At 48.1% G+C, this 26,581-nt stretch overlaps 4 protein-coding genes across 6 annotated transcripts in view; 2 read left to right on the top strand and 2 right to left on the bottom strand.

Moving 5' to 3' along the window:
- Nucleotides 1-270: 270 nt before the first annotated feature.
- Nucleotides 271-2,990, top strand: six9 (SIX homeobox 9). Its single transcript, XM_076141168.1, has 3 exons — nt 271-946; nt 1,896-2,068; nt 2,633-2,990. The coding sequence occupies exons 1-3, from the start codon at nt 554-556 to the stop codon at nt 2,790-2,792; spliced, it is 726 nt and encodes a 241-aa protein (XP_075997283.1). The 5' UTR covers nt 271-553; the 3' UTR covers nt 2,793-2,990.
- Nucleotides 2,991-3,100: 110 nt separating this feature from the next.
- Nucleotides 3,101-8,950, bottom strand: qpctla (glutaminyl-peptide cyclotransferase-like a). Its single transcript, XM_076141156.1, has 7 exons — nt 8,206-8,950; nt 7,586-7,732; nt 7,174-7,467; nt 6,391-6,552; nt 4,523-4,622; nt 4,262-4,378; nt 3,101-4,121 (listed from the first exon to the last, which is right to left on the bottom strand). The coding sequence occupies exons 1-7, from the start codon at nt 8,422-8,424 to the stop codon at nt 3,976-3,978; spliced, it is 1,185 nt and encodes a 394-aa protein (XP_075997271.1). The 5' UTR covers nt 8,425-8,950; the 3' UTR covers nt 3,101-3,975.
- Nucleotides 8,951-9,537: 587 nt separating this feature from the next.
- LOC142991129 (ribonucleoside-diphosphate reductase large subunit) lies at nt 9,538-13,535 on the top strand. Its single transcript, XM_076141143.1, has 4 exons — nt 9,538-9,719; nt 10,704-12,685; nt 12,816-13,004; nt 13,198-13,535. Exons 1-4 carry the CDS (start codon nt 9,701-9,703, stop codon nt 13,393-13,395), a joined length of 2,388 nt encoding a protein of 795 aa, XP_075997258.1. The 5' UTR covers nt 9,538-9,700; the 3' UTR covers nt 13,396-13,535.
- A 615-nt stretch (nt 13,536-14,150) lies between these two features.
- Nucleotides 14,151-26,581, bottom strand: part of sipa1l3 (signal-induced proliferation-associated 1 like 3) — a 55,924-nt gene continuing 43,493 nt past the window's right edge. Inside the window, exons 13-24 of one of the 3 annotated variants that reach the window (XM_076141115.1) lie at nt 22,479-22,727; nt 21,928-22,110; nt 21,278-21,402; nt 20,845-20,960; nt 20,299-20,750; nt 19,978-20,202; nt 19,563-19,725; nt 19,288-19,471; nt 18,657-18,818; nt 18,187-18,313; nt 17,555-17,636; nt 14,151-17,447 (exon numbers count right to left, since the gene is read on the bottom strand). In XM_076141115.1, coding sequence (XP_075997230.1) covers nt 17,256-17,447; nt 17,555-17,636; nt 18,187-18,313; nt 18,657-18,818; nt 19,288-19,471; nt 19,563-19,725; nt 19,978-20,202; nt 20,299-20,750; nt 20,845-20,960; nt 21,278-21,402; nt 21,928-22,110; nt 22,479-22,727 — 2,260 coding nt within the window. In that variant the 3' untranslated portion in view covers nt 14,151-17,255. The remainder of the gene's footprint in view (nt 17,448-17,554; nt 17,637-18,186; nt 18,314-18,656; nt 18,819-19,287; nt 19,472-19,562; nt 19,726-19,977; nt 20,203-20,298; nt 20,751-20,844; nt 20,961-21,277; nt 21,403-21,927; nt 22,111-22,478; nt 22,728-26,581) is intronic. The other 2 variants (XM_076141130.1, XM_076141123.1) reach the window with 2 other exon arrangements.

The following is a 26,581-nucleotide window of genomic DNA, read 5'->3' as shown; positions in this document are numbered from 1 at the left end:
ACCAAAGCAACATTTTGAGAATATTATAATTAGAAGAATAAAGAATAAACTTGTATTAGTTCCGGAAATAACAGCATCATGTTATTCCACAAATGTGTCTCTTATGTTTTCCAACTGCTTTAAAACTCAGTCTTAGATTTTGTTCCTAATTTGGCAAGAAAATTTTATTCAAATATTTCTTCTGTCTGCGCTGCTGAAACCTTGGTCTGGATGGCAGACGGAACAATGGCCCGCGTCCCATCTGTGTATGTGAGGGTGTGTGTAGGCGTGTGTTTGTACAAGAGCTGGAGGGATGTATGGTGTGTTGCTCTAACCCTCATGATCTCGGGTTACCTGTGATTCAATTCTGCCGGGGCACGATGAGCAACGATAAACACAAGAGCATATTCACTTCGTCTTATTGGTCTGCAGGCAGGCCGGTGCCCCACAGTGTCCCTTAGAGCCTCCAGGGTCTTCCACGACAGCAGGAGAGGCTTACAGACGCCTTTCATCTCAGGACTTCATCTCAGGAGGTCTGATTTCCATCTTGGACTGCCATCTCGTCTCCTCGGCCATGATCTTCACAGCAGAGCAGGTCGCTTGTGTGTGCGAGGTTCTTTTGCAGAGCGGCTGCATAGACCGTCTTGCAGGCTTCCTTCACAGCCTTCCTCCTCCTTCCCTCTCCTCTTCTTCCTGTCGTGGGGAGTTAGAGAGTGTGATGAAGGCTCAGGCAGCAGTGGCGTTCCACCAGGGGAGATTTTCGGACCTCTACGCCTTGCTGGATGGCTTCCCCTTCTCCCCCCGCAGCCACCCGCTCCTGCAGCAGCTCTGGCTCCGGGCCCACTACATGGAGGCAGAGCGGCAGAGGGGTCGACCGCTGGGCGCTGTGGGGAAATATAGAGTCAGGAGAAAGTTCCCTCTACCGCACAACATCTGGGACGGAGAGGAGACCAGCTACTGCTTCAAGGTAGGCAGCAATCTGCTCTCCAACATTGATGTGTAGCTGTGTGGAGAGACTGTGGTGCAGGCTTTAGTATCTAACAAGAACTGACTCAACATCAATCGGCACAAATCAGTATTTTCCTTGTTGCTTAGTACAACTTAACACCAACAATCCAAATCTGTTCCAATTTGTTTCCTATATTCTGTTTTTGAAAGGGACCCACATCCACACGAGAGTTGATTCCTACAGTCACAAAACGATCACAATAGCAGCTGACCATCAGGTGGACGCAATCATGCAAATCACTGGAAGCGACAATGTTGATGACTCAGATCATGTACGCTGGTCAAATGTAAATAACAAACACTGAGACGCGAGGCAGTTCACTTTTCATGATTTGAATATCAAACAAATGATGTGTTTTGTCGTTCAGGTGAGTGCAGGTGCATGTGCGAGGTTTTTTGTTGAATGTGTTCACGCCGGTGTCGGCTACAGGTCATTTACTAACATGAATGTAAACAATCCAGACGGAAAGATCGAATCTGACTAAAAAAACAAAATATTGCAATGGAGCATCAAAGCCTGGAATGTGAACAAAGCTTTACATCCAACATTTACTCATAGAGGCAAAGTCAAGCATTCGGCATTTGGTCTGACCAGGTTAGTTTGAAAATGTCCAAAATACTTTATCTCCTGAAGTTGCACCTGTTCTTTCATAGCTTGTTAGTTGTTTTTTGTAGCCGTGCTAACCATCTCCTGGCCTATTTAAAGCTACGTCTTCATATTTCCTTTGTATTTCCTCCCAAACTCCTCCCACCAGAGAAGACGAGACATGATTGACAACTGGAGTAGAAGTGCCCCTTGTGGTCACTGTTGGTTGATTTTGGGCTCAAAGGTTTTATCGAGTAGGAAACATTACTTTTCAAGTTTTCAGCTATTTCTGTGTTTTAATGAAGCTGTAACTCACTAACAGGAAAAGTCACGGACGATCCTGCGTGAGTGGTACTACCACAAACCGTATCCCTCCACGCGGGAGAAGCGGGAGCTCGCGGCAGCCACCAGCCTGACAACCACACAGGTCAGCAACTGGTTCAAGAACCGCAGGCAGAGGGACCGAGCGACGACTGTTAACGGGCTCACTGCACGGTCAGTCACACCACCAAACTAACCATCACAGAAATGAATGGAGTGAAACCAAACCTCAACCATCAACCTTTGAGTCCATTAGCAACTTGTTTGAGATTATATGTATATATTCCAATCAAAACAGGTCAAACGTACATTTTTCTGACCTTGGCTCGTAGATTTAGTTAACGGCGGTGGACTGTCAAGCAGTTCAATGATATGTAAAGATTTTTTTTTGTTTTATTTAACCTAAGTTCAGTGTTCAGGCTGGAATTTTGTCCCATCACAGCATTGAAAAACAGTCAAACTTTTAGAATAGTTGAAATGTGTTTAAAAGGTAAAGACTACTTTGTGTCTGTTGAGACTTAGACGTGTTGAGACAAAGACGTGTGAGCAATTGACACCAACATGTGGAGTCCCTCAAGGGTCAATTCTTGGGCCTCTCCAATTTTGCTAACAACACTCAAATATATGTACACATCAATACCAATGAGTCTTTTCTTGTACTTCTACACACATTAACAGCGCCCTCTTATGTGGAAAATGAAGACATAACACAATATGTAACTGGGTCTCATCATTTAGTTTCCCAGGTGGTGGCTCAGGTGAAACCCCAGGAGAGGCCTGCCCTTCCTCTGACAATGACCTTTCACCTTCAGGAAGCCCGTGTCCCCTCTACTGCTGCCCTCCGCCCCTTTCCCATCCGCCGCCTCCGTTACGTCACATGTCTGGGGGCCTCCTCTGAGGACAGCTGCTGATTGCTTCATACTTATTGATTAGTTGAGAATGTTGTGTTGTTTCTGTCTGACGTATCAGGTCCTCCTCCTTTTTTGTTTTTTTTGTACTGCGTCTTCCTAGAAAAGTGCACTGTAACAAAATAAAATAAATAAATTGTATATTTGTACCGTTTGGAAAGCCACTCACTAGACGTCCACACCAATCTGGTTCCACTCCACCGCAGCAGGGGCGATACCATGGCAGCAGTATGGAAGATGTAGAGCTTGTAGACACGGGCGGAACCTGAACCTTCTCCACATTGCAGTAGAAACAGAATAAAATCATGTGACTTTATTGCAGACATTTCCCCCACACCGTTTACATGATGCGACTTAACATTCATCAGACTCAAGGCGAAGAATAACAGCAGGTAGCAAAGCCAAAAAACCACATTCACGCTCTTCTCCTCTTTACCAGGCTCAGCTCACCTTCACACAGCTTATTGCTTAAATCACAATTCAAGGTCGACGGGTTTATTCCAAAGCTCTAAAACTGGGAAAAGGAAAAGTAAGGACTGAGGAACAACGACTTCGGAGAACTGAAACAACCAAAAACCCTCTTGTAGTTGTAAAAATGTATAATATCCTCCTGTGGTAATTCTTCTTCTAACCTTTAATGAGTGTGAGCAAACTACTACTTTGGGCCGTCCTGCGTTTCCTCCAGGAAGCCTCCTCTATCCTCAGAGCTGAAATAAGAGCTTTGGAACGTCCTTAAAACATGGAGAACCAGATCCATTTCTGGGAAGCCAGGGGCGATCACATAAGAGCTTTGGAAGGAACCACAAGTCTTCTATGACATCAACTGAAGCACGACAGTTCACTCTAAGTGCTTCTGAATTCACATACATGATTTTTCAAGCTGCACCTCAAGTACCATGAATGAGGTCGCCTTTGCTTTCGTTCATTAACAGAAATATATTAATTGAGACTCTTTGTATGCATATGGTGTGTCCAGACGTGAGGAGCAGCGCCCTGTGGTCTTTCATGGGGGCGTGGCTTTAGTGCAAGTCTTTGGTCCATCGCATCATCACGTAAACAATTTTCACTTTTACACATTTGGATCCGTTCCTCTCCAGTCCTTTACATCCAAACCCAGATCCTGAAGCTCAGGCCTTGGAGTGGCTCAGTGGGGGGGCGTTACTGCTCGGGGGTTCAGAAGCCAAGGTACTCTGACAGGAACACAGCCAGGACCTTGGTGAGGTTCTCTGTTGTGGGTCTGTGCATGTTCTCCTCAGAGTCCTGCAGCGTGTGCCAGAACTGTGGGAACGGCGTGGCGATCACATGGAGCACCGGAACACCTGAGTGTGTGCGGGAAGGATGAAGAGTAAGTTAGAGGCTCAGAGTAAGTTTGCAGGCATTTTTCCTATGTTTCTTACCAATGATGCACAGGGTTCATGGGTCTCACGACTGTGTGTCTGTGTGTGTCACTGTCCCTCACCTTTATGAAGGAAAGGGAGATGGTCGTCCTGCACAGGTCCGAGGTACATGTCCTTCCTGAAGTAGGTCTGTTCTGAGGGGTGAGAGGTCAAGAGACCCTGCCGGTGGAGCTTCTTCTCTAAAAGTGAGCAGCAAAGGCAAGGTGAGGGGGGAGAGAGAGAGATACAGAGAGAGATACAGAGAGGGATACAGAGAGGGAGACAGAGAGAGAGACAGAGAGAGAGAGAGAGAGAGAGAATGTCTACGTCATAGCAGTATTTACCTGCGGCAATCAGACGGTCAAACCAGCGTGCTGTGTTGTCGAAGTGGTTCACAATCAGAGGGTTGGGACCACCGAGGAGGTCCAACAACACAAAGAGGTCCTAGGAAGGGACAGAGCGAGAGAGAGAGAGAGAGAGAGAGAGAGAGAGAGAGAGAGAGAGAGAGAGAGAGAGAGAGAGAGAGAGAGAGAGAGAGAGAGAGAGAGAGAGAGAGAGAGAGAGAGAGAGAGAGAGAGAGAGAGAGAGAGAGAGAGAGAGAGAGATTATGTCATTCAGTGCAACATTAAGGTTCGCGTCCTACCTGACAGGTCGCTCCTACCAGGTAACACTGAGAGGTTCTGTTTCGAAGCCACGTAGGCTCACCACTGGGGTTCCGCAAGGTTCGGTCTTGGGCCCTCTTCTTTTCTCCCTCTACACAACATCTCTTGGTTCGGTTATCCACTCCCATAACTTCTCCTACCACTGCTATGCTGATGACACCCAGCTGATTCTGTCGTTTCCTCCTTCTGACGCCCAAGTGGAGACGCGCATCGCTGCTTGCCTGGCAGACATCTCGGGGTGGATGTCGAAGCACCACCTGAAGCTCAACCTGGACAAGACTGAGATGGTGTTTCTCCCAGGGAAGGGCTGCCCGCACCGAGACCTGGCCATCACCATAGATGACTCCGTGGTGACGTCTACTCGGACCGCGAGGAATCTGGGTGTGACCCTGGACGACCAACTGTCGTTCGCGGCAAACATCGCTTCGGTGACGCGTTCCTGCAGATTCCTCCTCTACAACATCCGGAGGATCCGTCCCTTCCTCACCGACAAGGCAGCGCAGGTGCTGATCCAGGCTCTTGTCATCTCCCGCCTGGACTACTGCAACTCCCTCCTTGCTGGCGCCCCGGCTTCCGCCATCAGACCTCTGGAGCTCGTCCAGAAAGCTGCTGCTCGTCTGGTGTTCAACCTTCCCAAGTTCTCCCACACAACTTGCCTTCTCCGTTCTCTACACTGGCTCCCCGTAGCTGCTCGCATCCAGTTTAAAACTCTGGTGCTAGCCTACAGGGCAGTGAAAGGAACAGCTCCTTCATACCTCCAGGCTATGGTCAGCCCCTACACCCCCGGCCGACCACTTCGCTCTGCTGCCTCCAGGCGACTGGCTGCCCCGGCGCTCAGCGGCCCCTGCTTGCGATCGATGCGGTCACGGCTTTTCTCTGTTCTGGCACCTCAGTGGTGGAATGATCTTCCGACTGATGTCAGGACAGCGGAGTCGCTGCCCATCTTTCGCCGTAGGCTGAAGACCCATCTCTTCAAGAAACACTACCCGGATCCTCCCTCTTAGGACATCACCTACTCTGTCCTAGCTCTTCTGATGCTCTTGTTTTCTAATCTTTCATTTCTAATCTGTCCTTTTGTTTTTTGTTTTTTCTCATTCATCATAGTACCTAACTTATTGCACTTCTACTCTAGCTCTAGTTATGCTCTTAGCTGTTGGTTTAGGAAGGAAATGCGCTTACGATTTCTTGTGACCTGAAGTTCTTTTATCTACCTTTGTTGAACACACTTATTGTAAGTCGCTTTGGATAAAAGCGTCTGCTAAATGACCGTAATGTAATGTAATTAAGGTACTGTTCCAGCCAGCATGTTAATGAGTCAGGTGGTACACAGCGCCCCCTGGTGTCAAAACTAAATAGGCAACGACATCAGCAGAGGAAACATTAACTTTCTGATTTTGAGCTCAGCCCCTCTGTCTCCCTCTTTCTCCCACAATCCTTCATATGCAAATGTTCTCATTTTTATCCTGAGATCCTTGGTGAAAAGTATAAAAATGTAAATGTGATGGCACAGAGCCAGGGACAGAGACAAAGACAGGGAGAGTCTTCCTCACCACAGCCTGCAGGGCGGTGGTGTGTGTGGAGCCTGGAGGGTGGGGGGTGATGGCCATCCGCTCGGCGAGGTGACGGGAGCCGTACAGCGAGTCCGTGGCCGTCCACTGCTCAAATGCCTCCTCGCCGTCAAAGAACAACAGCTGGAGGGACACTGGGAATTTCTAGGGAGAGAGGAGGGACACAAATAAATATGAACATCAGCACTGGAGTCCAGTTTCCTTTTCTGCAGCGTTGTCGCAGTGTGTAAGCACTTCTGTGTGTGTGTTTTCTAAACTGGTGTGCTGGATCAGAGTCTCTGGAGAGACACTGCCACGTACAGATGACTGCTGCACTAAAAATGTCCCGTCAGCAGTTTCTGTCCCCCACTGGAGCCGTGGAGACGAACAAACAAAACCACGGGAATGAATCTGGCCGGCGCCTCAGACCTTCACTGTGTCATTCCCAAAAAAGAAGCAGAAAGAGGAGAAGAAACTTTGGCCCGTCAGCGCTTCCTCTCTCTGCAACGCCTGCTTCCATCTTTGCATTCAGCTGGGCGTGTACATGATGTCACTGCTGACTACTGGCAAACCAGAACTTCATCCTAAAGCTTGACAGCCAGTTTACATCTGAACTTTCTGTGGTTGTTTGTCTGTCAGTTGCATCTCGAGCTACAGACACACAGAGAAACAACCACAGAGAGTTCAGACGTACATTTCCTCTAAATCATGGAGTCTGAGTCAGCTTTAAACTCATAAACCAGATCAAATGCAGTTGTTTAGTGGTGCACCAACACAAACACACACCTGCTGTTTGAAGGATCTCAACTGTGGGTCCAGAGCAGTGGCGAGCTCCAGGATCATGGCGCAGGGCACCGCCGAGTCACTGGCCCCCAAAAACACTTTGCCAGGGAACCGGGGGTCTGGAGGCAGGAACTTGGAGTCGTAGTGGCAGGCCAGCACCAGCCTGCGAGGGGCCGAGGGCTCCAGGGTGGCCACGATGTTGGTGAAGCCGACCGGGCCGCGAGGGGTCGGAGACTGGAACGAGTCCAGGTCTAGGGTCCAGCCAGCAGACAGCGAGGACAAGGTGGAGGTGATGTGCTGAAGCAGAGCGGATAAATGAGACGTGAGGACAAATGGGACAAAAGCACACCGAGAGCAAGAAAGACACACACACACACACACACACACACACACACACACACACACACACACACACCTGCTGCACCGCCACACTGCCCTGCGTCCCTGGGAGCCTCGGGATCAGGATGGGCCTCAGGTGAGTCTCCCACAGGCGGGTGCCATCCACCTGAGAGGCCAGCCGGCGAATCTGAGCCGGAGATGCCTTACTGGGTTTGTGGGACAACTGAGGAGGAGATGAGATTAGCGATTAAGACATAGATGTTGGAGGAAGAGCAGAAGAAAACGGGTTAAGGTGCAGCTGAACCATCTACACTGCACCACTTACATTTACTGTACAAGATGAATTACAAGTGATAATCTGTAGTTTGTGTCACTGCTACAAATGTCTACATTAGTTTAAAGGTCTGTCATTCATATTGTTTGTTCTTGTGCATTATCATCATTGTCAGGGTTGTACACTCAGACAGAGTAAACACAGCTGCTGTTACTGTGCCTTACTCAGTCAATGTTTACTGTTTATGCTTCAGCTGCATTTGTCTTTGATGTGACCTAGTTATCATAAGAAGGAATTTAGCTCTGTGATTGATGTGTGTGTGTGTGTGTGTGTGTTTGTTAGCTCTGGTCTGGTGTCTCTGGTGTGTTAGCTCTGGTCTGGTGTCTCTGGTGTGTCTGGTGTGTCTGGTGTGGTGTCCTCACCCGGTCTCTGCTCAGGTCGGCGGCTGGCAGGCGGTTGTCGTGTCCAGCTGTTGTGTCGTTGGACAGGTAGACTCCCAGCATCACCGCCAGCAGCAGCACACCGAGCAGGCACAGAATCAGCACCCGGGCTCGGGGCATCCTCACCCGGTCACAGCCGGGGAAGGAGCCGCTGCCATTGCTCGCCTGCAAAGGCTTGAACCGCCGGCTAGATCGTGACATGTCTCCGCGTCTCTGTCTCGTCTCCAAAACTGCTACGTGTCCTTACTGGAGGACCATACGGGTGCTGGGCGATGATTCACACGCAGATCCGCAGATGTCGCTTGATTCTCGCACACTCCGATCACACAGCCTCGGTTTAGTGAAGCCCGAGCGGCGCATATTTCCGTATTCTTAGTTTGATTGATTTCTGCAAAACAGCGCAGTTCTCTGGCTGCGTGCCTGGCTTTGGATCAGCTATACATATATATCATTAGTACATTCTCTCTCTTTATATATATATACAATATATATTCTCGTTGTGTTATACAAAAACTTAATCTCGCGTACAGCTCCTTAATTTACCTTTACTTTGTCAAATAAACTTTCCTTGACAGATAATCAGTGCACACAAACGACGACTTTACCTTTATGTATACAAGGCGGGACTTCTTCTTGTAGTTATACAACAACTATGTGGTGCAACACTGCCTACACGCGGCCGGGAGGCGTAGGACTCATAACCATTGAAACATACAACATACATGAAATACCCAACTTACAACACAACAGAGAGGTAAAGGTATTAGTACTATCTTTGTGTTCTGAAAATTGGTGTCCCGAAAAAAAAATTCTCTTGAGATAAAAGAAGACCCAAAGCTGTTCCTTCACCAGTGTAGACAGAAATGTGACGTGCAGCACCAACAAATTCTTCGAACAATACAATTATTATCATATCAATAAATATCATACATAAAATAGAGCTATCAAGTTCATTCACTGCTGAATCCGATGCATTTTATGAGACCTCCGAGTTAAAGATTCCATGTCTTTATCCATCGAACCATCTTGATTAAGAGTTAAAGAGAAACGAAAACATTCAGAAGTGTCGCGCTTTCTTTGTGTTTACACATTATTGTCTCCAATATTGGACTACTTACATATCACAAACAAAGCAGCGTCTTATGTGACCCACTTTCCTATCCCGCCACATTTTCGTCCGCGAAAACAAACGAAACAGGAAACCGAGATTACGGATAAATTTGATTGGCCCAAACGGGTGCAACACCGCGTTATCTCTTCGTGTGATTGGTCAATGCTTCTGTAAATCAAGATTCAGACGGGTGACGCCTTCCGTACAAGTACTTCATTAGCGGGTCCCTGGACGTATTCGCGCCTTATACCTCGACTTTGTGACAGAAATCCCGGTCAGCAGCACATTTGGAGTCTGTGGGGATCAGAAGCTGCCGCCGTTTGACGATTGTTCTCTGGGGTACTGAAGCATCAACTCTCGGCCAGGATGCATGTGATCAAGAGAGGTGAGCTCCTTTAGTTGATGTTGTTAACAGTAACTCGGGATGTATCCAGTAGTTCGCTCTCGGATGCTAACAGTATGCTGTTAGCATCCGAGAGCGAACTACTACATTAGGTCATTAAACAGCCACGGATCTGCTTCCTGAGGTGGTTTATTAACAGTTCTGTCGGGTTTTACAGGCTTTAGTCACTGTGATGCAGCGCCCGCAGGTGTTTTGGATAAACGAGTGTCCATAATAAGTGGTGCTTTTTTTTTTTTTTTTTTTTTTTTTTTTTTAAACGTCGATTTTAGTGCCTGTTCTCATTTGCTATTAGAAATTACTCAAAAGAGACCCGCCGATTTTAGTAATTTGTTATAAAAAAATATTTGAGTTCTCTTATAGTGCGCAAACATATTGTTTCATAAGTGTGTAAATCTTTGATAACCGAAAGGTGCGTACTTAGTAGTTCCGGCGAATGCCTGTCATTTATTGAAAGCTATTAACACAAACCCAGCCGAATGGACTTCTTGTATATTAACGTCTATTACAATTGCCAAAAAAAATATCTACAAAGTGTTGTTTTTTGTTGTTCCTGCAGTTTTACTCAAGCGCTAAACTCCAAATGTCATTCTAAACTTTAACTGACAAGAAATTCGCGGGAACTTCCTGCCGGTGTCTACGCCTGACGTAACTGACGCATTCAGGCTCCAGTCACCAGCTCACACAGACACCAGCTGATACGGCACACCGGTTTACTTAATGTAGCCGTTAGCCAACAAGAAGTTAGCCAATAGTAGCGCTTTGCCTGCATGTAGCTTGTTGGTGTATGAGGCAAGTTAAAGTTAGCTTTAGTAGCTTACTATGTTTGAAACTTCAGCCTGTCAATCAACTGGTTGACACAGTAATATCAACTTAAATTTCAGATTCTTCGACTCAACTTATTTGTTCAGATAAATAACAGTTGGTGTTTTTAACCAGACATTGTGTGTATTTTTTGTGTTTTTTTAGATGGACGAGGAGAGCGTGTCATGTTTGACAAGATCACCTCTCGCATTCAGAAGCTCTGCTACGGGCTTAACTCGGACTTTGTGGATCCGGCGCAGATCACCATGAAGGTGATCCAGGGTTTGTACAATGGCGTCACCACCATCGAGCTTGACACTTTGGCGGCCGAAATCGCAGCCACTCTGACCACCAAGCATCCGGACTACGCCATCCTGGCCGCGCGGATCGCCGTCTCTAACCTCCACAAAGAGACGAAGAAAGTGTTCAGCGAGGTGGAGGAGGATCTGTTCAACTACGTCAACCCCCTGAATAAGAAACACTCCCCCATGATCTCCAAGGAGACGCTAGACATCGTTCTGGAGAACAAAGACCGCCTCAACTCCGCCATCATTTACGACAGAGACTTCTCATACAACTTCTTTGGCTTCAAGACTCTGGAGCGATCCTACCTATTGAAGATCAATGGTAAAGTAGCAGAGCGTCCACAGCACATGTTGATGAGAGTGGCGGTTGGAATCCACAAAAGAGATATTGAAGCCGCCCTTGAAACCTACAACCTGCTGTCGGAGAAATGGTTCACCCACGCCTCCCCCACGCTCTTCAACGCGGGAACCAACAGGCCGCAACTGTCCAGCTGTTTCCTGCTGGCCATGAAAGACGACAGCATCGACGGCATTTATGACACCCTCAAGCAATGCGCGCTGATCTCCAAGTCTGCCGGAGGAATTGGCGTGGCGGTCAGCTGCATCCGGTCGACCGGGAGCTACATCGCCGGTACCAACGGCAACTCCAACGGGCTCGTCCCAATGTTGAGAGTGTACAACAACACGGCCAGATACGTGGACCAGGGGGGCAACAAGAGACCCGGAGCCTTCGCCATGTACCTGGAGCCGTGGCACTTTGACGTGTTTGACTTCTTGGAGTTGAAGAAGAACACTGGCAAGGAGGAGCAAAGAGCCAGAGACCTTTTCTACGCCATGTGGATCCCCGACCTCTTCATGAAGAGGGTGGAGAGCAACCAAGACTGGTCCCTCATGTGCCCCAACGAGTGTCCCGGGCTGGACGAGTGCTGGGGGGAGGAGTTTGAGAAGCTGTACGCCCAATACGAGCAGGAGGGCAGGGTGAAGCGGGTGGTGAAGGCCCAGCAGGTGTGGCACGCCATCATCGAGTCTCAGACGGAGACGGGGACGCCGTACATGCTGTACAAAGACGCCTGCAACAGGAAGAGCAACCACCAGAACTTGGGCACCATCAAGAGCAGCAACCTGTGCACGGAGATTGTGGAGTACACCAGCCACGACGAGGTGGCCGTGTGTAACCTGGCCTCCATCGCCCTCAACATGTACGTCACCGCAGAGAGGACCTTTGACTTTAAGAAACTCGCCTACGTGACCAAAGTCATCGTGAAAAACCTCAACAAGATCATTGACGTCAACTACTACCCGGTGCCCGAAGCCAAGAAGTCAAATATGCGTCACAGGCCGATTGGAATCGGCGTCCAGGGTTTGGCCGACGCCTTCATTCTGATGCGTTACCCTTTTGAAAGCCCGGAGGCTCAGCTGCTGAACATCCACATATTTGAGACCATCTACCACGCCGCCCTGGAGGCTAGCTGTGAGCTGGCTGCCGAGCTGGGACCCTACGAGACGTACGCCGGCTGCCCCGTCAGCAAGGGGATCCTCCAGTACGACATGTGGGACAAGACGCCTACTGACCTGTGGGACTGGAAGGCACTGAAGGAGAAGATCGCCCAGCACGGCGTGAGGAACAGTCTGCTGCTGGCCCCCATGCCCACAGCCTCCACCGCTCAGATCCTGGGCAACAATGAGTCCATCGAAGCCTACACCAGCAACATCTACACCCGCAGAGTCCTGTCCGGGGAGTTCCAGATCGTGAACCCGCACCTGCTCAAAGACCTGACGGAGAGGGGCCTGTGGAACGAGGACATGAAGAACAAGCTGATCGCTTACAGCGGCTCCATCCAGGTAAGTTCACCTGCCACTCAAACATCTCACATTAAAGACGTTTCATTAGTTAAGATTCATAGCATCATTCAAGTTTCAAGGGTACAAGATGACAAAGCAAATGTTTGAAGAATTCCTTCATCTTCCTCAGGAAATCGCAGAGATTCCAGACGATGTGAAGCAGCTCTACAAGACCGTGTGGGAAATCTCCCAGAAGATGGTGCTGAAGATGGCGGCAGACCGCGGCGCCTTCATCGACCAGAGCCAGTCCCTCAACATCCACATCGCCGAGCCAAACTACGGCAAACTGACCAGCATGCACTTCTACGGCTGGAAACAGGTAAGAGAACGCCAGAGGCAACCTCAGAACGGAGATAACGTGCTGAGTATGATCATTAGCATACTGGCCTGAAAAGAAACAACCTTTTGTATTTAATTGCTGTATTCATGCGATATATTTATTGACCACATTGCACTTATCGATCGTCTATCAATGTTGGACTCTAACACTCCTTGCTCCTCCCCCCCTGCAGGGCCTGAAGACAGGGATGTACTACTTGAGGACCAAACCCGCAGCCAACCCCATCCAGTTCACCCTGAACAAGGAGAAGCTAAAGGAGGAGGAGGAGCAGCCGTCCTCGCCCTCAGAACAGGAAACCAAGGAGCGCAACATGGCCGCCATGGTTTGCTCCTTAAAGAACAGAGACGATTGCCTGATGTGCGGCTCGTAGATGTTTGGGGACGGACACTGATCACTGTTTGAACTCTGCTGTATAAAGAGTCAAGAATAACAATTTAACTTGTGATGTCACAAAGTGGGAGGAGCTGAGTAAAGTATGCACACCTGGAAATAAAATGTTTTGTAATAAGACATTTAGTCTGATGTGTTGGTCAGAGTCAAACATCACAGCTGTCAACATCTCTACACCTTCACAGCTGCTCTCACTAAACTCATCTAAGAGTTACACCTGTATGATTTTGTCAAATTGTGATAATCAGATTTCCTTTAAACTGATAAATCAGCTGCAGGAACAAAGTAAAGAAAAGGGAGATGTGCTGTAACTTTCCTTTGCATTTTAAAAATCTTTCAAACATTAAGATTCAGCCTCTAATACAAAAATGAGGTTAAACATTAAGGATTAATTGACTTAAATGTCAATTATTGTATGATAATCTAGCACTGATCTAGTGACAATTTACAACATTTTATATACTTAATAGACCTAGAGTTAAAACAGCTGAGTTTCCAGAATCATTGGCCTGTAAACGTTCTGACTGCATCCTGTGTGGTCACAAAGACACGAGGAAGGCGTCCATTCTGAAAGTTATTTTAATATATTTTTTATAAAATAATGAAAACATAATTTACACATTTTAAATGTACACTCATTACAACCCCGAAGTAAAATGATGTTTTTTCTCCATGTCGTACCTCTGCAAAGAGAAACACGAGGCCGAGATAGAAAAGCACTCAAAATCGTACAAATCCGCCTTTTTTTTTTTACAGAGATCAGAAGTGAAACGGCAAACACACACGCACACAAACACACACTACCCTCTCATCTTCATCATCTTCACTTCAGTTTGCAACAGTGGCCGATGTCTTCAAAAAATAAATTATCAAAATATTTAACATCTAAAAAACAAACCTACTGATACAATATAACCATGAACCTTAATGCAGTATTGTGATCTGTGCAACGTCGATGCACCAAGCTATGCTCAACATGGATCATTACGCTATAAATAGCTTCAAATTATATGTATATAAAAACAAAATGCATAAAAACACCCCAGCCCCGCCCACGCACGAAAACACGACAGATTAAGACATCGCAGATATCAAAGTCACAGCTGCAAAAAGCTGCAGGATTCCACGCGGAGCTTCAAGGAGCGCGAGGACCCACCGGAGCGAATGCTGTCGGAACGAACGCTTTCGCACCGGACGCAGCGCCAGAGACGGGCCAGAGACTTTCAGACCTGTTTGAGGGTCGGACAGGATGTGGAGGCTCCCTTACAGGAAGCATGAGCCAGCAGAAGTTAGAACTTAAGAAATGGAGGCCTCGCTGTTTGCTGTCACCGGCCTTGTTCCCTGATCCTTAATATTCCAACAATTCCAACAAATGATTCACCTACATGCAAGTTCCTCCAGCATTTCATGAACGCAGCATATTGATTTATTACTAATTCCCAGCAGTGATTTTTGAGTTTGAACGTGGTCAGGGATCATCTTTCATTATTCCAGCAGGTCCTCACTTAGGGACTTTGGCGTCCGTCTGTCCGGAGCTCCATCTTGTGTTCCATAATCGATACTTGAGAGTTCAAAGTACAGTGTAAAAATGTTTAAAAAAGGCAACCTTGCATGATCTCTGCTGTCACATGAAGTGTCAGTTTCAGTAGCGTGACCTTTATAGTCATGTATGTTAAGTTGAAATGTGAAGAGTCACATATTTTCACTGAGAAGTAAAAACCTTGGAACTTTAACATGGAAAATTATGGAACGAGTCAAAACTACGCAAAAATGGCAAAACCAGAGGTGGTGGTCCACTTTTAACAATTTGGTCATTGAGGAGAATCATGTTAGATCACAGAAAGTTTCCACATCCTGTCACATCGCCCGCTCTCTGACCCGAGGAGACGCAGGCCCGGGTCTGTCAGAATGTTCTGGGCTCTGGTGCCTCGTGTGTGTGATTGTGAATAACGGAACGCGTCAGCATTTGGTTTGTCGCCGAAAATGTCCAAACCTGAAAAGCAGCCTGAAAGTCAAGACTGAACCCCGTTAAAGCTTGGAATGATCGATAAACGGTAAAAAAAAGTTAAATTAAAAGATTAGGTTCAAGCAAAAGTGTTCTGCAGCAGGAGACGACGGAGGAGGAGGAGGAGAAGGAGGAGGAGCAGGTGTGGAACAGGCTCTTTAGATGGTCCCAAGGTGATGAAGGGGAACAGCTCTCTGTGCAGCTGGGGTCAGAATGTGACTCCTGTGCCGCCTGGTGGCGGTGAGATGAAACGCAGTTGTGTCATTAACAGCATTTGGAGGGACCTGAGTGGGTTGGCGAGGTCGGAGGTGAACAGTTCCAGTCAGATCAGGGAAGAAAAGTCCTGAAGAAAGACCATCCAAGCTTTTACAAGTCAAAAAAACGGCCACGAGCGTTTATCGTTTAGTACCGCGCACACACGCACACACACACACAAATCAACGCGGGTCTGTACGAAAAATAGAGCGGACGATATTGTTGAGCAAACTGAATGTATAAATAGTGTCCATTTGTTTTCAATTAGGTTATATCCTTACACACACACACACACACACACATACACAGCGCCGCTACGCTTACATGCACTTAACACGCTGATCAGTTGTCCATAAATGGAGTTCCTATCACAGAATGGAGGGGGTTTACTTCTTCTGATGTCAGTCGCATTAAGGCCTGTACGCGTCTTGATCACATAATTCATGGATTTTGAATGTTAATCAAATTTTACAGTTATTCAGAATTTTCTCCCTTTTTTTTTTTTTAACCCCACCCGTATTCTGCCAAGAAGGCGGGCCACCCCCCCAATGTGTGAGCGTTTCCCCTCTACACCATCTTCAGTTTTCACGTGCGTGTAAATGTAGCGACTGATTCTGATGCCAGGTCTCAGTGCTGTGGAGTTTCACCTGCAGTCAAAGTCTGGATGGACACACAGATCACCGGCCGCGCAGCTTCATTATGGTTAGTGCGCAGAAAAAATGCGGCTATTCTAAAAAAAACGACAACGACAAAGATCCTACGTAACCGCGGAGAAAGAACGATCCAGTAAGTTTAGGTGTGAGATGACGCGACACTGTTAAACAGCGACAATTAGCACGGAGCTCCGCGTTTGACGAGCGGCGGCTGATGGCTTTGTTTTCACATCTCGGGGGCCACAGGTCGTCCACGGCGAGGGAACGAATTAAACCTCGTGGCCCAGGTTCATTTTACAGTAAACTAGTTTTTGTTCCAAACAGCACGCATCACATTCTAGCTCTCTCTCTCTCACAAACACACACTCACACACACCTCTTTAGTTCAACTGTTGTAGACTATCAGTACAATATCGATAATATTGATGCATGAGACATGTACCACACAGGCATCTATCTACAGTACCACATCTGTACCCCTAGTGCATTCTGGGAGTTGCAGTTCTTTAAACGAGTCTGTTTTCTTTTTTGGCTGATTTGCTTCAGGAACAGTATTAGGCCTCTCCGGGTGATGTGGCGTCTCTCAAACAGTCGGAATCTCCTCCTCCCCTGCGGCTCCTCGGGCATAGTAGCATTTATATATATATATATATATATATATTCATAATATCGTGTAGAAGACGTACGAACTTCAGTTTAGAAAAATAATCGTGGGCTCACGCAGAAGAGGGGGAGAGGAGGCTGAGGGAGGAAGATCCAGGTGAGACTTCCTGCGTAGTGTTCCAACTCGCAGAGCCACGTTTGTTTGTCACAAAAATACATTTTGCTGGCCCTTCAGCTTAAGGTGAAGTCCAGGAGAAGCTTCCCTGGGCGACGTCGCCGTGGCCTCTGTGTGCAAGGACTCATGGGTCCTGAAAGTCTGACGCCTCACTCCCTCTTCTGGTCCGCTTCCTGCGTCTGCGAGTGCCCCTCCTGCTCACTTCCTGTCTTGATGGTGGTGATCAGGCGGTTGAACTTGCGGAGCTGCTCGCTGGCCGTCTGGCTCTCCTCCTGCAGACGCTGGTTGTTCTCTCGCAGGTTGGCCATCTCAGCCATCAGAACCACCTTGTCCTTCTTCTCCTGGTGGCACAAAGAGGACGAAACACATCCGTTTCATCAATCAATCAAGTCTGCAAGTCAGCTACTGACTGGCTACAAGAAAACAGAGACAACAGAAAGATTCTCACTCTCTCCAGATCGGTGTTGAGCTGCTTCAGCATTACCTCCAGATGGAAGAGTCGACCAGACAAATCGTTGGGCACCTCGTCACTGCAAACACACACAACACACACAATAGATTTTTTACACGTACATGTGACCAAAATCAACAACAATGAAAGTATGTTTACTCAGACTATCAATGCTGAATGATATGATGGTAAATTGATTGATTCAGGCGTGTAAGCGTCTCAATCAGAGTGTGACGCCTCTCTGGGCATTTCCTCAATGGGAGAACTCGATGTCGTTATTTTGCTGTTCGACATCTTCGATCCTCATTTTAGTCCTGAGCCTGAACACTTGTGAGTCACCAGTGGGTGGCAGCACTTACATTGTTTACTAAAGAGTACAGATCCACTACATTACGATCATTTTGGCAGATGCTTTTATCCAAAGCGACTTACATTACATTACCACCCTTCGCAGAGGGGGGAGCAATTGAGGGTTCGGTGCTTTGCTCAGGGGCACCTCGGCAGGGACTCGATCCGGCAACCCTCTGGTTCCCAAGCGGAAGCTCTACCCACTGAGCTACTGCCTTCCACTACTGATCCACTTCTTGACCCTCTTGAGTATGTGTGTGTGTTTGGTGAGGTTGACCTACCCACTGAAGGTCGGAGTGGTTCGTGGCGTCTGAGGAGTCTGGAACTGGACTGGGCTGACGGCGGGCCTCATGTCCTGACCTTCGACCTGCGGCTCCGTCAGTGAGAAGAGGGAAACTGCTCTCTGTGCTGAGAGAGACACACACCATCCCACTTTTAAAAGAGTGGCGTGAACAGGGAATGGACGTCCCCTCACCCGGGCTATCAGGTTGCAGCAAAGGCCATGGATCAAGTGTGCGTTTGTCTGAGCTGTGAGCGGCTTCCTGTCATCGGACATGAGGGAAAGAAAGGGCGACGGTAAAGGAGAGCAGGCAGATCGTGTGCCAGGCACTCAGAGGTTAACTCAGATCACGCTTTCTTTCCCAGGAGTGTCAGATGACAGGAAGGAGCCGACCTCCAAACACCAAACCAGGCCTAAAGCTGCAGGCTGTAGAAGTGTTTAAGTTGAGTGAAAGAAGTTCTCTGTAAGCACCTGTGGCCTCACCTTCGTAGGCTTTGGCGGCGCTGACCAGGCTGGACCACTCCAGGCCGCAGGCCGTGTCCGGGAGCGGCATCAGCCCGGGGTCCAGCCTCCTCAGCGGGGGAACCTTGTCCCTCACCTCTGTGAGCGAAAGCTCCGACGCAGACAGCGGCACTGCGGGAGGAGAGAAGAAGAGTTAATGCAGACGTCGTGGCAACAAAACAACTGGGACAACAGTGGATCCATTGTTCAAAAGTAAACCCATTTGGAAAAGGAGGACATGGTCCTCATCTCATTTTCAAAAAGAATTAAATAATTTCAAGATGAATAAAACCATAACAATAATAGGTTCAAGACGGTTCTACATCTCCATGACAACGGCTGTGACAAATATCTTGGAAATACATCATAGTGAAGAGATTTTTTACAAAGGTCACATAAAGTGAGATGAAGCTTTTCTACACTGAACATTTTGGGTCATTTCATCTATAAACCATCAGATTTCATCTTTGTGGACAGTAAAACATTAAACAGCAGAATAAACACAAATAAAGACTTTGGGCCAGAGTGAAGCACGGCTGAGCCCTGTGGGCACCAGGAGACGGCGGTCTAAGGTATCGTCTATGTTTCAGTGCAGACTCACTCTTCTTGCTCTGGATGAGGTCACCGTGGTTGGCGGAGGCGGCGTGTCTGCGTGAGGGCAGCGTGCAGGTGAACAGCATGTCGTTGGGGCTGCTCTGGTTCTCAGAGTTGGCGAAGCTGGCGTCCCTGCGGCCGCTGCACAGCGACTCGTCTGAGAAGGTGCGCTGCAACGTCCGTCTGGGCGACTACGGTGTGATGGACAGAGGTCAGAGGTCAGAGCTCTGTGCGTTTGTCGCTGTATGTGTGAGAGTGTGCGTATGTGCGTGTGTTCCTCACCGGATCTCTTTGTGGCGATTCGCCCGGGTTGTCCATGATGATCAGTTTCTTCAGGTCGTCTTCTATGGTGCTCTTGTATGTCCGCCGTGGAGACCGCAGGTCCCTCAGTGACGCTCGCAGACGAGGCTGTCCGAACACGTTTTTAGAATTTGTGTCCACCTGCCTGAAGACGAAACACACAAGCAGAGACTCCATTCTTAACCTGGTCTGGAACTTTAAATGTATACAGGTCATTGTGTGGATGCAGAAACCTTTATGCTCTGATGAAGATATACATTTAATCTTTGGTTTAGGGGAGAGTTTGAGTCAAAAAGCTCAAGTCTCCATGAAACCACAGGTATCATGCCCATGGACCTGACTACGTCGAGACATGAAGGGTCAAGTTCAAATGTTCCTCTTCTGGCCCGACACTTACTTTTTGCCGCCATCAGAGCTGGACGCCACTGTGGCATTTAGAGGCGATGAGCGGCTGTCTTCAGTCTGCCACGCCTGTCTTCCCTTTCCATATAAGGCTTTGGGGGCGGAGCTGGACAGTGGGGCGGAGGACAAGTGAGCTGAAGTAGGCGTGGTCGTGGACGCTCGGACAGGCCGCGTCTTCTCTGCCAGGGGAGTCTTGTAACCCTGCGGCGTGTAACAGGCCCTGAGGGGACAGACGCCATCGATACGTTAGAGCGCACAGACGAACAGAAGCATTGTGTTTATCACTCCAACTGAGATGTTTGCTGAGTGCAGGTACCTGGGTTTGAAAGCATCCATCTTATCAGCGCTGGAGCCAGGAGGCGGGAATGTCCTGGTCCTGTATCCTTTGTTGTGATTGGCTGAGGACTGTATGACGGGCGACGACTCTCGTCTCCTCGCCTCCCCCCCGCCGTTCCTCCCCACCGTCAGCTCCTGGATGTAAGTCATGGGGCTGTGTGTCGGCTTGTGGGATTGGCTGTTGGACATGTTCCCATGGCGAATGTTGTTGTGGTGGCTCGGGGCGTCGATGCCGCTGTCGTTGGAACCACCCTTGTTGAGAAGTTCGAGATCGGGGTCAGTCGGGTCGACGAGGCAGCCGCCGCCGCTGCCTCCTCCTCCTCGCTCTCCTCCAACTCCTCCTCCGTCAAACCAGCGCTCGTCGCTGTGGCCGCTGGAGGCGTTGCTGGACAGAGTGTTGCTGCTGGAGTGACTGGAGTACTGAGTCTCACCCTGCACAGAAGACACAGAGGACACAGGAAAGGAGTCAGACAGACAGCTTGAGGTAAAGGAGAGGAGGGATGAGCGGCGAGGAGCTGAGTCAGACCTTGGAGTGTCTGTTTGGAGAGTCTTTCCCCGGGATTTCCTGTCGGGTTATTCTCCTCTGGCCCACGACCGCACTCAGCCCCCGAGACGACTGTGCTGGGACATGCCAAAGGGGCTCTAGACAAAACACACACACACACAGTCAGGATGAAACCAAATAACACTCAACCTCCATGTTAAGAAAAGAGGATTAAATACTTATGGCACATTTACACACAGGCAGGCGACCCCATCCCCACTCCAACTGCACTGTAATCATAGTCAGAGATCTCTGAGCCACAAACTCTTTGGTTCAGCACAGAAACCCTGGATGTCGCTCAAAACACTTGAGAGTGAAGCCAAACATACTGGGCTGAAAAGCTGATTGATGAGATGGAGAGGACAGAGACAGAGACAGAGAGACATTAGAGACGGAGAGAGAGAGGGGCGTGTACCAGTCTTGCAGCGCTCCATGGTGCTCTCCTGGCTGGTGAAGCCGGATGAGGACTCTCCGCTGGAGGCGATGTCCACAGTGAGGTGAGGCTCATAGGGCAGCAGGGGGCGCTGTCCTACTCCATACCTACACAAACCACGTTGGGTATTATTAGTGGAAATATCTTCAGATAAAAATAATATCTGGTTGAAATTGTTGAATAAGGGACAAATATAGACTTCAGAGCTCAGAGAGTCTGTTGCTGGTGAATCCTCCATTATTACAACAAAGTCAAAAACAAAACAAAGCCTGGACGTTCTGTTCCCTAATGGAAATGAATGAATGAATTAAACATGTTCCTCAGGTTGGGGCGGGATGAGGTCCCACAGTGAGATCTGCTCACACAACAGATCCAGATACTGTGTACACACGCGTGCCTAACTGCAGACGTGTACGGGCGACGTTGTTCAGGTTAACAAACAATCCACCTCTATCATAGAAAACAGTTGTTAAGAGAAACATCTGACGTGTTTAATCGAGATCAAAGGCGAGACAGAGAGATCAGAGAACAAAGGAGTACACACACACACATAAACACATACACATTCACACGCCCACATACACACACATTCACACGCCCACATACACACACACATTCACACACCCACACACCTGTCAGGCGATGGCTTGTAGCGTACGAAGGGGCCGGGTGCGACTCCTGGGGGGCCCACAGTGGAGAGGGCCACCAGGCCGGTGGCGGGGGAGGAGAAGCTGGCAGAGGGGTTCCTGTAGGCCAGGACTCTGTCGCCCCCTGCAGGAGACAGGCTGTAGTGGTTCTCTGGGTAACTCACCGGCCTGTGGGAGGCACAAAGGATGATGGGTAACATAACAAACGGACAGGAGGCTGCAGGGTTCATACAGATGACAGATTGGTCTGTATCATCTTGGTTTGAATTGAAATAGTTTATTTAACTAACATTTGGATAATGAGGATATTTACTGTTACATTTGACTAAAAGCTTTGTTCCGCCGTACTGGCGATCTCATTATGCATGTTTGTGTCAATGCTCCTAATGTGCCTATAGCGACAGGCATCAATAGCAGGGATTGGCCAAAACCAATTTTTAAAAACTTTTTTACTTATCATTGAAGCATCGAAATGAGCAAAAGCATAACCTCCTATAAACTGTAATCTAATGTAATGTGTTGTATTGGTGTCTCACCTCTTGGGGGTCAGGTGCTGCTGCTCCCTGTAGGGGACTGGTATCAGCCCCTTGTGCGAGCGCTGCGGCGGCGGGGGTCCCATGGGGGCCCAGCGCTGTGTGGTGGGGGCGCTGTGGAGCCCCAGGGGAACGGCGGGGCTCTCCCAACGCCACACCGGAGGGCGAGGGGAGGGCCGGTAGCCTGCCGCCAACGGCTCCGGCTCTGGCTTCTGCTCCATAGTCTTCATCTCATACTCCTCTGTGCAACCCCTAGAGAGACAGAGTGAGAGGGAGAGAGAGAGAAAGAGAGAGAGAGTAGAGGGAGAGAGATGTGTCAGAGAGGATGGTGGTGATATACGACAGTGAAAACGTCTCCACGCAGCATTTCGTTTCTTCTTTGTGTTCTTCATCTGTGCTTTGTTCCTCTGAGCTCTGCTAAAGGTTGATGAGGAAACGCTTCCATCATCTGTGAACTGCAGCTGAACCTGAACCGTGCAGTGTGTGGAGACGCTCCATGTTACCGTCCCGCCATGATGTGCATGGTGGGTGCCCGTGCGCTTCGCATACACAAACCAGCTCACTAATGAGCTCCCCTGACACCAGCGGAGGGATAAAGAGGAATTTAAACTGATTATTGGCACATCAGGGCTCCAGCTTGCCTACTGTGTGACTGAGGTCAAGTGTGTGTGTCTGTGTGTGTCTGTGTGTGTGTGTGTGTGAACAGCAATGACCCAGTTATCACTTAAGAATGAACTTGGTGAAAAAGGCACATGGATAAACCTTTAATCTCATCAAAAAGCTTCTCACGCAAGTTCTTAGTGTATCGAAATTGTGTGTGTGTGTGAGAGAGAGAGTGTGAGTGCACCACGGTAGCAGTCAGTCCACTTATAACTAAGGAAGTGTCTTATCTGATTAAACCCCAAGGCTGTTTTACCCTCCAATTTAATCCCAGAATATAGGAAAGCAAAAACCTGTGATTTCATTTAACCTTCATTTAATTCCAAAACATTTTCATGATGCAATAGGAAAAATCTACTCTTACAACTGCAGTCATCATACACTAAAATTGTTACGTAACTGTAAGGACTTTAGTTCACAAATGCATCAAATCAGCCATCCAGTGAAAATAAGGACTTAGAAATCAATATCAAATAAGCAACTGCCCTGTCCGTTTCTCTAGCAAATAAAGATATCTTTGTGTTTCACATCTCTGTGTCTAGTTTGACTTTGAAATTATGATCAATACATTTGGGGGTCAGGGTCTAGCAGCCCAGATGTTCCTCTCCCATCAGACCTTCCCATGTCAGATGGGATGAAGCAGTGTATTCTGGGTCTGTCCCGTGGTCTCCTCCAAATTGGAGGTTTCTGGAGCTCCTCCCTCGGGAAGCATCCTGACTAGATACCTGAACCACCTCAGCTTACTCCTTTCCATAAAAATGTATATCAAGAATTGACTTTACCAAAAATTGGGAGCGATTTCATAATTTTTTAAAACCTTTCCAGGCAGACACGTTTTCAAAAGAGGATGGACTCTTTCGACTTTCTGTCAGATTAAGGACTTTGTTTTAAGTATGAAGACAACAATGAGAATTCATTTACACTCATCCAATATGGAGGCGCTGACAGAGCGGCCAGATTGTGACAGAGGGTTTGGTCACAAAGACCAGACTGAACTCTATCATTCCTTTTACACGCCATCATTATTTCATGCTCCAGGTCTCCTGCTGGGTAGGAGGCATCAAATATGTATAAAGGATGAATTAAAGATGAAAGACTTATATAAAAAAATGTTTAAAGGGAACATGCAAAGAAGTAACGTTAACAGTCTTTGTGTGTTAGTGTTTAGGGAGGACAGGAGGTCTGCTTGGGGGTGACGGATGTTTCTGGAAGCACGGCGTGTTTGGTTTTGTGTAGAATTAGTTCCTTCACTCAGCTCGGTTATCGGCCGTTGAGGTGATTCATGTTTGTCTGAAAGCTTCGAGTACAACATGATGTCAGTGTAAACCTGCTCATTTCTCTCAGTAGAGCCCAAACATTTGGTCGTCGGGCAGATTTGGGGAGAAAATGATTATAAATTCCCAGAGAGGGACGAGATGGTGGAAAGCTGCTCCATGTTAACTACTCAACTTATTCACTAACATCATTTAATGCAAACATTAAGCAGCTGAACTTTGTTGACTGAAAACGTGTTGTTGATTTGCGCAAACGCGACAAATTTACGGTTACTACGGTTACTCACGTGTGTATGTGTCTGCGCTGCAATTACAAATGAGAGCGAGGCAGATGATGCAAAGGAGGAGAAACAGTGAGGAAAACAACAAAGCAAGGGCGAGGAGACAGCAGGCAAGAAGAGAAACAGAGTGTGTGTGTGCGTGTGTGTGAGAGAGAGAGTGTGTGCGAGTGTGATCCAGCTCTGAAAATGTTTGACCTGGATTAATCCCAGCCTGACTACTCTAAGCTCCCCATTCTGTCACGGGAACACATCATCTAATGAAAACTGCACGGCAACACACACACACACACACAAACGCGCGCGCATCCACACACACACACATACACACACACACAGACAGAGATAGTACTGACCTGAAAGAGAGGAAAGCCTGCGTTCATGTGGAGCGCTTTGTCCATCGCACAGGCTGAGGTGACACACCTGGAGCTTCCCCAAAAATCACACACACTCACACACACACGTGGCAAAACACTACTAACACACTGACGTTTCGAGCTCGTTTCTCTGCAGCATCCATCGATTGCTTTCGCTCGTGGACGGCTGAGGCAGAAGAGCGAAGAGATTTCCAGCACTCCCCCCCCCCTCTCTCTCCTCTCTCTCTCTCTCTCTCTCTCTCTCTCTCGTACACCCACTTCTCCTCTCACTCCCGCCAGTGTTGAGACACGTCCTCCTCGCCGAGCTCTTCGGCTGAATACACTTCTCTCCTCCTCTCCTCTCCTCTCCTCTTACCATCGTTCCCTCATTTTCATTCAGCGTGAGTGCATTTTTAATTAACTGCTTCCACTTATTTATTCATTTTTCTCTCCTTTTGCTGCAGATTCCAGGGCTTAATCTCATGCAATCTGCTAGCCTGGCACACACAATGGCACAAGAGAGAGAGCGGGAGGGAGCGAGGGAAGGAGGGAGGGAGGGAGAGCAGGGAGAGGGAGAGAAACAAAGAGACAAAGAGAGAGAGAGTGAGGAAGATGGAGCAAAGGGAGGGAGCGGGAGAAAGAGAGACAAGAAGAATGACAGAGAGAGAGAGAGAGAGAGAGAGAGAGAGAGAGCCAAGGGTGAAATACAAGACTAATTATCAGTGCCACTGTGTGTGTGTGTGTGTGTGTGTGTGTGTGTGTGTATCAAACAGACTTAACTGGGTGTAATTAAACTGCCTCCAACCAAGAAAAAAAAAAGGAAAGACGGTGAGATAACACAGCCAACCCCGATTACTGTATTTAGAGACCCCAACGCGCGCGCGCGCGCGCACACACACACACACACACACACAGTGTTGTTATTCGGTTCTAGTCAAGGTCGTGTTTTGAAAGGGCCGCAGCAGGAAAGATAAAAACGACAAGACACAAAGACAGAAACATTGTTAATTTACATGAAATAAAAGCTTTGATCTTTCTTTTTCATCTCTGTGCTTCATATTGTCGACTTCCTCTCAGTCTTTCACACTCACACACAGAGACGAGTAGACCACAAGTCTCTCTCTCTCCTTTTCGCTTGCTTCCTCTCTTCACACACTCCCACACAAAATCCTCTCGGAACATTGGAGCCCGGCCACCATCTCGGCCTGTGTGTGTGTGTGTGTTAGTGTGTGTGTGTGTGTTTGTGTGTTTGAAGTGAGGAACGTCCTGCGCTCGGCAAAGGCCATCCATTCAGCACATGTACACTTCCATTACACTGAGATTGAAGCGATAAATCTGCTCCTTCAAACTCGGTGTAGGTACCTGAACGCAACTGAAGCGGCTAAGAGTGGAAGTGAGAGTAACTGCTCCATTCTGAGGTTGTAAATCGATTTAAACGTCTGAACCGGAGTGAACCTCCTCCACGTGTGCAGCCTGGCCTCATACTGACATTACACACACATTAACTCAGAGGGATGGAACCATTATGGATTCTGTGC

The sequence above is a fragment of the Genypterus blacodes genome, unplaced genomic scaffold (assembly GCF_046128005.1).
Source record: "Genypterus blacodes isolate CSIRO-AG114 ecotype Tasmania unplaced genomic scaffold, CSIRO-AGI_Gbla_v1 ptg000003l_1, whole genome shotgun sequence".
NCBI classification, from domain to species: Eukaryota; Metazoa; Chordata; class Actinopteri; order Ophidiiformes; family Ophidiidae; genus Genypterus; species Genypterus blacodes.
The sequence above is the reverse complement of the archived record's forward strand: the minus strand, read 5'-3'. Positions and strand labels throughout refer to the sequence as shown.

Bases quoted from the DNA above. Each gene is read 5' to 3' on its own strand.
- six9 (XM_076141168.1), top strand. From the start codon at position 554: ATGATCTTCACAGCAGAGCAGGTCGCTTGTGTGTGCGAGGTTCTTTTG. The intron at 947-1,895 runs GTAGGCAGCAAT...ACTCACTAACAG, and splicing joins AGACCAGCTACTGCTTCAAG to GAAAAGTCACGGACGATCCT. The intron at 2,069-2,632 runs GTCAGTCACACC...CTCATCATTTAG, and splicing joins GTTAACGGGCTCACTGCACG to TTTCCCAGGTGGTGGCTCAG.
- qpctla (XM_076141156.1), bottom strand. From the start codon at position 8,424: ATGTCACGATCTAGCCGGCGGTTCAAGCCTTTGCAGGCGAGCAATGGC. The intron at 7,733-8,205 runs GTGAGGACACCA...TCTCCTCCTCAG, and splicing joins CCGACCTGAGCAGAGACCGG to TTGTCCCACAAACCCAGTAA. The intron at 4,122-4,261 runs GTGAGGGACAGT...GCACACACTCAG, and splicing joins TCTCCCTTTCCTTCATAAAG to GTGTTCCGGTGCTCCATGTG.
- LOC142991129 (XM_076141143.1), top strand. The intron at 12,686-12,815 runs GTAAGTTCACCT...CATCTTCCTCAG, and splicing joins CTTACAGCGGCTCCATCCAG to GAAATCGCAGAGATTCCAGA. The intron at 13,005-13,197 runs GTAAGAGAACGC...CCCCCCCTGCAG, and splicing joins ACTTCTACGGCTGGAAACAG to GGCCTGAAGACAGGGATGTA.